General features: G+C 38.9%; 1 protein-coding gene across 2 annotated transcripts in view; it reads right to left on the bottom strand.

Annotated features, from left to right (window-relative positions):
• Nucleotides 1-234: 234 nt before the first annotated feature.
• SPATA7 (spermatogenesis associated 7) overlaps nucleotides 235-9,306 on the bottom strand; it is a 32,003-nt gene continuing 22,931 nt past the window's right edge. The window contains exons 6-12 of one of the 2 annotated variants that reach the window (XM_059850112.1): nucleotides 8,457-8,926; nucleotides 7,339-7,405; nucleotides 6,800-6,870; nucleotides 5,944-5,997; nucleotides 4,578-4,655; nucleotides 3,135-3,192; nucleotides 235-2,780 (exon numbers count right to left, since the gene is read on the bottom strand). In XM_059850112.1, coding sequence (XP_059706095.1) covers nucleotides 2,283-2,780; nucleotides 3,135-3,192; nucleotides 4,578-4,655; nucleotides 5,944-5,997; nucleotides 6,800-6,870; nucleotides 7,339-7,405; nucleotides 8,457-8,926 — 1,296 coding nt within the window. In that variant the 3' untranslated portion in view covers nucleotides 235-2,282. The remainder of the gene's footprint in view (nucleotides 2,781-3,134; nucleotides 3,193-4,577; nucleotides 4,656-5,943; nucleotides 5,998-6,799; nucleotides 6,871-7,338; nucleotides 7,406-8,456; nucleotides 8,927-9,306) is intronic. The other variant, XM_059850113.1, reaches the window with a different exon arrangement.

Raw genomic sequence — 9,306 nt, 5'->3', positions numbered from 1 at the left:
TGGACTCACTGCTCCAGTTGCTGGATGCTGGGGTATGTAATTCTCTGGTTCTTTAACAGACATTTCACTGTGGATCCAGTAAACGTTCACACTTACAGTTTAGGCAGACAGGTGCTTTCTTTGTGAAAGGTCTGTCTTCATCAATTTATTTCCTCTTTTAAGTTGCTGTCACCCAGAAAAAAAGTTACTCGGAAAAAAATGTCATTGATGTTGAGACAGTTCATCGACAGGAAATATGGTCAAGATTTTTATTTATTTTTATGTTACTTGTACTTATGTTACAGGAAACGAGTATGCCATTACTTGTGCCTATCTGTGAAGTTCACTGCTGTAGTGTTTTCCTACAGTATTTTTTAATTTACAGAATTTGAATGTGAAATTCTTACTAATCTTTAATCAGACTCATGCAGACCAGAAGCCAAAGTGACATTTTTTATGATGTACAAGTCACAAGCGTAGCGATAGGAAGGGAAAAAACTCTAAATTCCTATTATTGACCAAAAATGGAGAACTTGGAGTGGAGGGCCCGAAGAATGGGTGCAGTCCTGGCTGAGGAGCAAAGAGGCTTTATACTTGAATGCATCTAACCATGCTCTTTAGTTTTTGAACCAGTTCCTGTGGGGCAGAATTCTTTGTAAAGTGGAAACAAGTTTCCTAGGGCATCCTTTCTGTTCAGCTACCTTGGGTAAGGAATAGAGATGGAGTTCCCTTGAGGATGGGAGGAGGTCTGTGATCACTTGTGATTGAGGACAAGCCCTCCCTGCACTGCACTGACTCAGCCCTGTGGTCCCATATTTTCAACAAGACAGGCTCTGATGGGAGGATGTAGAAGTCCTCACATTATCTCACCTGCTTTTCAGTGAGCCAGAGCACTCATGCTGCAGGCCAGGCTTACAAGGCAGCCAACTGGTGCCCATCTGCCCAGCCACATGTATCTGGCTAAAATAAACTCTGGTCTCCTGTCATTGTCAACAAGTGCAATTTATTATTGTGGACAAGGCACCCAGGAAAGTGCCTTTTGCTTTTTTTGGGAATTGCATTCGGCGTGGCAGTGCTGGTTGTGCCAGACATGTTTTTCTCTGACTGCCTTCCTCTAGCTGTTTTTTGACATTTGCTTTTTGTCTACAAGTTTACGCTTCATAAGAGAAGCAGTGGTCTGTGTCTATTGGAGCTCTTTTAAGCTGCAATGGGTTCTCTGGCCAACAGTCACAGACTTTGGTTGATGCTCACGAGGCACAGGGGAGACAGGTGGTGGCAGTTGTTTTGTAAGAACTGGTACAGCTTGGGCTTGTCCTTGGAGGAAGAGGGTTAGAAACTGACCCTAGGAGATATCAGAGGACAGGCTTTATCCAGGTTCCTAAGACCTCTCCTAGTTCCTCATCTACAGCAAGACAATGTATCCTGTCAGCATTTCCTCAGAACCTGTTACCTGCTACAGCAATAGCTGTACTCTGATTAAACAATGACACTTGGGTTGATTTTGTACATTGCATGTACTAACTTCAATTTAAACTTAAACCACCACCACCTCTTTTCCATGTGCTGTACAAGGTGCCTGATGTGTCTTCTTCTACACAGGCCTAGTCATCAAACAGTAAGCAATTCAATCCTTTTCCAAAACCAAAGCCTGATGCAGAATGCTATGCCATGGCTATCATCAGTGCAAGAAATTGAACTTAGCAGTCACATTCAGTAAAGAACTGAAAATAAAAAACTGCAGTCATTAATCAACATAGATCTGTTAAAATTTGGATTTTCTTCTTGTGAAATAGTTTGATTTTTCATTGGTGGGCTTCTGCAAATGGTAACAGTACACTACACGGTGGAACTGCTTGTCCATTCTGGAAGAGGACATTATTTGATGTTAAGTTTATGTTAAGTTGTTGAATTCTTGCAGACTACAACATCTCAGATCTTTATAGCAGGACCACAACTGCACTATCAATTAATTTATTTAAATAAAAAAAATTTCATAACTTATTATTAAAGCTCTAAAAATATAAATCTAGTTTTAATATTCTCAAGTTTGTTTTGAGTTATACAATTATGGGCAAAATACAAAAAATTCTTCTGGTAACTGATCCTTAACTGACTCTTTACCCTTTAAGATCTAATTTACACAGAGATTAATGTCCAATTAATAGTATCCTGCTACAGAGATCTTAGCAGTATTTAAACAGAAATAACTCAAAATAAACCTAACAATTTACTATTGGTTGATAAATGGCAGTTCACCACAGAAAGAGCTCTATCCTTGTCTAACAGGTAAGTTTTGGTTATAGTTATGAATACCTAGGTGAAATGTGAAGGGCCCCTGCAAAGTTTTCATCAAGTTCATCAAGTTCCTTACTGACTTCGAAATCACTGTCACAAACAAACAAATTTGAAGCTGCCTCACGGGTGGGTGAAGTGTCCAGGTGTTCTTCAAATACCACACCACGGAAATCAGGCTCTTTCCCAGCACCCATCATTTCTGTGGTTTCTTCTGAGAAGTCCTCCTTGCCCCGTGTCTCCCTTGACCTTTTGCTCCGGGACAGTGATCCACATTTGTTTGGTTTCTTTAATGACAAGTCCCTGGTCTCAAAGAATTCTTCATTTTTTGTAGCTTTCCTCAGCCTGTGATCTTTACACAGGCTAAACTCGAGCTCTTCTCTGGTATCACACTCCTGCTGCTCCACTGGACCTGAGGCTTCCTGACCTGCATGGACTGGCTCTGTGTCGCTGTCCTGGTTGCAGCCAAGGTCTGATTTCAGCACATCCAACATCTGGCGCATTTTGCCCTAAGGGGTGAAGGAGGAAAAGGCTGACACTTCTCCAGCCCCATGGCACCTGAGCACTGCTCACACAGGGCTTAACTCTGACATAAGGAAAGGGAGGCTCCTTGCAATCAAGTGACTAAATGAAACACTGACTGTCACCAAACTGAATTGACTGTTATCCATTCTTTGTCACTGTACCTGTGACCCCTGATCTGCCGTGACCCATGAGTGAGCAGATCTCATTTATGGAGAAAGAGAGGCTCCCCACTGAGTATTCTGGTTACCTTTACCCTGCAATATACCTGTGCATTTGCCCTGCTCTTTGGAAATGTCACCTTAATCATATGCAGAGACTACTGTAAGGGCAGCACAAACCTCATCAAGGTGGTTCTTATTTTCTTCTATATGGCACTCAAACAGTTGATCCAGAACCCTGTAAATAAAAATCAAATTATTTCACAGGAGGAAAACCGACTTTTACCAGATGTACATAACCTAATGACTGTCTGGTTTATTTCCATTTCTTAGCTGAATGACACTTCTACGACTGTTTCAATTCCACTCTGTCACAAAGAGAGCTACCTGAAGTCAGCAACCCACTGCACACATGCTCAGCAGGCAGACTTGGCTTTGGGCAGGACATGGCAGTTGTGCGGTGACTTGCAGTACAGCTATGTGTGTGTTTGACCTGGTGTGCCTATGTGCTGCAATCCAGTGGTAACTCTACTGGCATGTACTGGCATGCTGAAGCATCCAAAATCTCTTGAATGCACCACAGTGGCTGCTATACACAAGAATAAATAAAGAGAAGGAATAAAATCCAACTTCAGTACAAAAAAAATTCAGAGAAAAGACCTCAGTCCTGAGACCTCTCTTCCATTTCTTAGGCTGAGTGAGAAAAAAAATTCTGTAAAGAAAGTGTTCTGTGACAACTAAAAGTACACAGTAAGTGGAACAGAATTCTAGAAAGTCAAGTGAAATTACCTACCTTATGTGCCAAATTATTAAAAAAAAGTGTAAGAAGGGTTCTAGTGGAAGAAAAAATTACTGTAAAAGAGCCAGAGGTAGACTGCTCTCAAAATTTCTTAAAAAGTAATTTTTTTACTGGGTGTATTTAATATTCTTATTGACAGCCTTGACGTAAGAAGAAAAAAATAAGAGCACATAGAATAGCAAACCCAGCTGGGAACATTATCAACCCAAAGAAACATCAGAATATTATGAAATTAGACTGCCTTGAATGCTGAATTTCAAAAATGGGTTAAGATTCTGTATAGATATTCAGTGTATGTATAGAAATACTGCAATTTTTTTTTGCATAAATTGAGAGTTCTTTATTAGAAAGAACCAGTATCATATTGAAAAAAAATTCTGATTTAGCAGTTGGTGAACCTTTATCTGCAAGAGAATGTAACCATTGCAACCCAGCTGAAGACTGAATTCATACTGGAACTGGAAGGACAGAAGGGGGACAAAGGACCTGTTGTGTAAAAGATTAGTAACTCAGTTTATTTAGCAAAACAGATGTTGCGGACTAAAATGAGTTTTTAGTATTTTTCCACCGAGGGTTCCAGGTCAGTTTTTGACAGAAGCTTTTATCTTATGGTACATAGCAGCAGATCAAAGTCAATGACCCAAAGGTATTTCCTAGTTCCCCTTTCTTACATAAAGCAAAAAAGAAGAGGAAACAAAACAAAAACAAGGCTAATTGTGTATATGTGTGTATAAAGAAATTATTACTAATCACTACTTCCCTTACTTATGGAGTCCATGGGTTTCTGACATAGCATTACAAAATTGAAAACAGCTGTAACCTACCTGCTAGAAAATATGCCAAGTCTAAGAATTTCATTTGTTACTTCTTCAATGAAAGTTAAATACAAAAGCTCCTCTTCTCTGCAGGGAGAATAGAAACCCCAATGTTAAATGCTCTACCATAGAAACACATATGACATATTTTAATAGGTTTCATCACCTTCACTGGAAAGGCCATTAAGAAGATTTTATAGTTCTTGTATCAGCAATTATGTTTCAGAAAAGGTGAGGCTATCACAACAAACTAAACCTTTTGTTCAATCTGGATAATAAAAAACTGCAAAATATGAGACTGTTAGAAAGGTGGTCACGGTGCTTTGTCTTTATGCTAACTTTCTGTTGTGGTATAAATTAGCACAGAGATCCAGAGGGAATCAGTGAATCTTGGCAAGAGTTCAGAACCTGCATTGCACTCAAGAAAGGGGAGCTAACTGGGAAAAAAAAGTGAACAACTGCAGTTTGATGCTCTGAGTATAGGCTTCCAAAGGAGCTTCTAGAGAATCTGACTGCAGCTGAAAATTGCTGGTCCTAAATGGAAGCTGAAAATGATTTAACTACTTATTTGGCAGCAACTCATTTCAACACATCTCCTCAATGGATAAAGTCTTAGTGTGAGATGTGACTTTCACCTCTTATCTCTATTTTAGTACCTCTAAAAGAGTTGTTGATGCCAATTACTCTAAATTAGACACTCTCAAAAAGTCTGGAGTTCTGCTTGAAAGACAACATGAAAGAAAACCCCAAAAGAAAATATTTCAGTGCTGCTTCTCTTTCACAGCATCTTTCCAAGTCTCCCAAAGCATCCAATCAAACTCTACTGAGTCATTCTCCAGTCTTAATAAACAGAAAATAAAAGATGGAATACATCTTGCACGATTTTCATTACATAAAATTTGTTATTGTGCCTAAAGATTATAATTTTGGTTCCCTCTATAGTCAAGGAAGTTACCTAAAGCTGGTATTTGAGACCTCTATTATAAGCCTTAAGTTAGGCATGTACAAGGCTGTCCTAAAGCACAAAGAATTAAATGACTTTTCCAAGGCCACTTGATGAAGCTTTTTAGTGTTTCTCAATATAACTCAAAACTCTTCTAATTTTCATCAAATTTCAGTACAGAAATGTGGTAAGAATGCCTTTCAATTTGGTGCTTCATTTGCCAATATTTGCTTCAGAGATTACAGACCTAAAAAGAAATGGAAACAAACTATAGGCACTGCACAATCTTCTCAAGTTAAAATGAATTTTCTTTGTTTTTTGATTCACATAAAATTTTTTAAGTATTTTATTTTTCAAGTTCATCAGTTTTGAGGAAAGCCTTCTAGTCTGATGTTGTAAATGAGAAGAAAAATGGTTTAAAAGCATACTTACTCAGCATCGTCAGTTCTCTTTGGTGAAGACTTCTGAGGACACCATGATGTCTCTCTAATCACAAAATCAGAGGGCAAGAAAAAAACATTCTAAACCCCTTTTATACTACCTTACATATAATTTTCTTCTGGAGCCATTATATGATTCCCTTTCACAAAAAACCCCACCATAACACCCCTAAACCCTGCTCCAGTAGACAAAATCCCCTGCTGGCACTGAAACCTGAAAGACTACAGTTCAAGTGTATTACACCACCTCCCCTGATGCAGTGCTCAGAAGACCTTGGTGCTACTTCAGATGCTATTCATTCTCTGTTATCCATAAGAATGCTTTTAAACTCATTTTTTCTCCTCAGATAAAAATGCCTTTGTATGAAAAGGCCAGAGAGAAAATCAGCAAGTCACATGTGACACTTAGGTCAGCAATGAGGAGAATCAGCTTGGAGCCCTTGGGCTCTGGTCTGATTTCCAACACTGCTCTTGTATTACAGCTATCCCAGTATTAGGTTTTCAGAAAAAGATGTGGGAAATGCTCCTGCAATGCAGTTTTTAGTTATAATACTATACAGTCTGTGAGCTCAGATGTACAGCACTAATAACTGTATTAATGTCTCATCAGTCAATTCTGACAAAAATACTCATATTTTTCAGAGTTCTCTTTCTTAATTGGCTTCCCAGTGGAACTTATCACAAGAAAAGAATGAATTTTGAAGTTGGGAAAGGCCATTGATATAAAAAACCCAATAAAAGTTCTGTGAAAAGACATAAAGAGAAATGCTAGTGAAGACTTATGGCCTAAGGACCAGCTGTATAGAAAGGAACATTTCAAATATTCCCCGCTGCTGTAAATCAGGCACCTTGGGTCGGAGTGTTGAAAACCATCTACTCCTCTCTCAGGCTCATCCAAAGCATATCTTATATCTTCAGCCTACAACACAGAAACAAAAATCTTTATTATCAGTGCAAATACACAGCGAATTTTGCCATTAAAATGAATCTAATAACTCTCTGTGATTAAGCAGCCCTAGAAATTCCATATATTTTCTGAGAAACTGGGTAAACAGACAAATGGGACACGTTCTGCTGGAAAGTCATGTACCAATTATCTATGGCCTTAGCAGATATTTGATAGTGCATTTACAATAAATAAAATAAAATTAAAGAGAAACAATAAATAAAATAAAATTAAAGAGATCTCTTCATGTGCCTCAGTGTTTTTTCTTATAGTTTCCACTCACTGTTCTGAAATTCTCTCTCCTCTATAGAACTAACTCATGTCATGGCAATAGAGAGAAGAACATCTAAATCAGCTGCTCACTGCTGCGGCAGTGATGAAGTGTATTACCCCACAGGGATGGTGGTGGGAAGAGTACCCAGGTGACAGATACATTATTACCTTTGATTTGATCTTCTGCTTTTCACCTGTAACTTTTCTCACAGGCACTTGGTCTGCAGATGAAAAGCTACAAAATTTAGAGAGGTATTAGATTCCCAAGTAGACTACTTTCAAAAAATTCAGGATGAGAATAGCAGTGCCACTATGGAAATGTCTCATCAACCTCAACAGAATGTAGTACTGAACAGTTCAGAAAATTTCTGCCAGACAGGTGATCCAAATGAGTTATTTAGCTGCATATTAGCAGGGGATAACTGAATTATTTAAAATAATTGCTCAGAATTAAGAATGGAGATGATCCTAAAATTAAAAGTGCACCAGGAAAATAGACAACCCACAGCCAGAAAATCAACAGCTGCAATACAGAGCCAAAGCTATCATAATTCCAGTCTTAGGAAATTCCTAGTTTATTCCACCTGCACGTCCAACTCCAGACAAAACTGGAGTTGGACATGCAGGCATGGAGGACACAGAAGGGAAAAGATTCCTCTTTACAAGGTAGTATCAGCAGAAACAAAACTAAATCAGAACTGTTCAACTTGCTAAGAAGTTCAATGCAAATGGACACTAATTTTGTTTAAAATAATTTATACAGGGTATATACAAAGGTATTTAAATTTAAAAAAAACAATGAAGAGCTGCAATCAAGAGTTAAAAAAGGATGTGTGCACGATATCTTAATTAACAGACTGGAAAGCATGAGACTACAGGGGCAATAGTGAGAACTACTTGCATGCTTATATTGGTTAATTCTTTACAAGACAGAACTATACATCAGAGAGCATAGGGAAGAGAGAGGGAATGATTCTCCCAGGCAGATGTGAAATTCCACAGATTGAATTTAGTGGCACTTTGTATCCAATCTGTATAAATTAAAACAGTTGTTCCAGAAAGAAGACAGGAAAATACACCGATGAAAAAAGGAAAATCACATTATTTTCTAGCTTTTGCTAAGGTGTATCCAGAATAATTACTCTAGTAGTTAGTTCTAGTAAGGCATCAGTATAATTATTCTGGTTTTATACAAATGTAATGAGAGCAAAACATCTCGCCTTTATGAAGATGTTATGATAACATCTAAATTCCAGAACTTCAAAATAAAGCTTCGATCTCTGTACCTGCTTATATCAGTCTGTGTTTGAGCTTCCACAAGCTGTATTTTGCGGCGATTTTTCTTCCTCCTCTGAGCAGGAGTGTAAAACCTGTACTCTGACAGGGAAGGTTTAGCATCTGATATTAAGGTGCGTGGAGTGAAAGGTTTCTGGCTCTTAGTGAAGCATTCCGAGTGCCTCTCTAGAAGGTCCCCGCCGCTGGCATGGGGGTGGTATCCTTGGCACCTCTGGGAACAACCAATGCTCACAAAACTCTCGATGGAGTGACTGCGGAGGAGTGCAGAGCGTCTGCCTGGTGCCCGGGACACACAGACACAGGAGTAAGATGCCCCAGCTGTGTTCCGAGAATGTCTCCTGCAGCATTTCCCTGGACTGGAGTGAACCAAGCAATCCTCGCCATAAGAAGATGGTGCTCCTGATAGGTACTGTGCCTGCCCAGCAGAGGCTGAGACACCATCTTCTGTTTCCAAGAGACTCTAGGTAAAAATAAAACAACATTTGATTCCTTTGCAAGTTACCTGCTTTGCTTCTGATGGTACTCCCAGCTATTACTGGGAGCTACCCAGCTGGTAACTGGGAGTTACCAACTTGGAATTATTTTCTAAGTAAAAACTTTCAATTTTTGTAAAATCAAACTGGCTTCACAGCGGCCTCAGTGCTAACAGATTTTAAAACCTAGTCACTGGAAATAAGAGAGTAATAAGGAAATTGTTTACTTCAGTAGCAAAACACTGGTGCTCTGTTACAGAATACTGATGGCTACATCAAACCAAGAGTTTAATCAATAAATTTTTAGAAGTCAGAAATGATTCCACTGAGTCAAATAATCTGGACATGCTCTGTTCATACCACCTGG

This window comes from Haemorhous mexicanus, chromosome 6 (assembly GCF_027477595.1).
Source record: "Haemorhous mexicanus isolate bHaeMex1 chromosome 6, bHaeMex1.pri, whole genome shotgun sequence".
Lineage (NCBI taxonomy): Eukaryota > Metazoa > Chordata > Aves > Passeriformes > Fringillidae > Haemorhous > Haemorhous mexicanus.
Note: the sequence above shows the minus strand (reverse complement) of the source record. Positions and strands in the feature narration are given on the sequence as shown.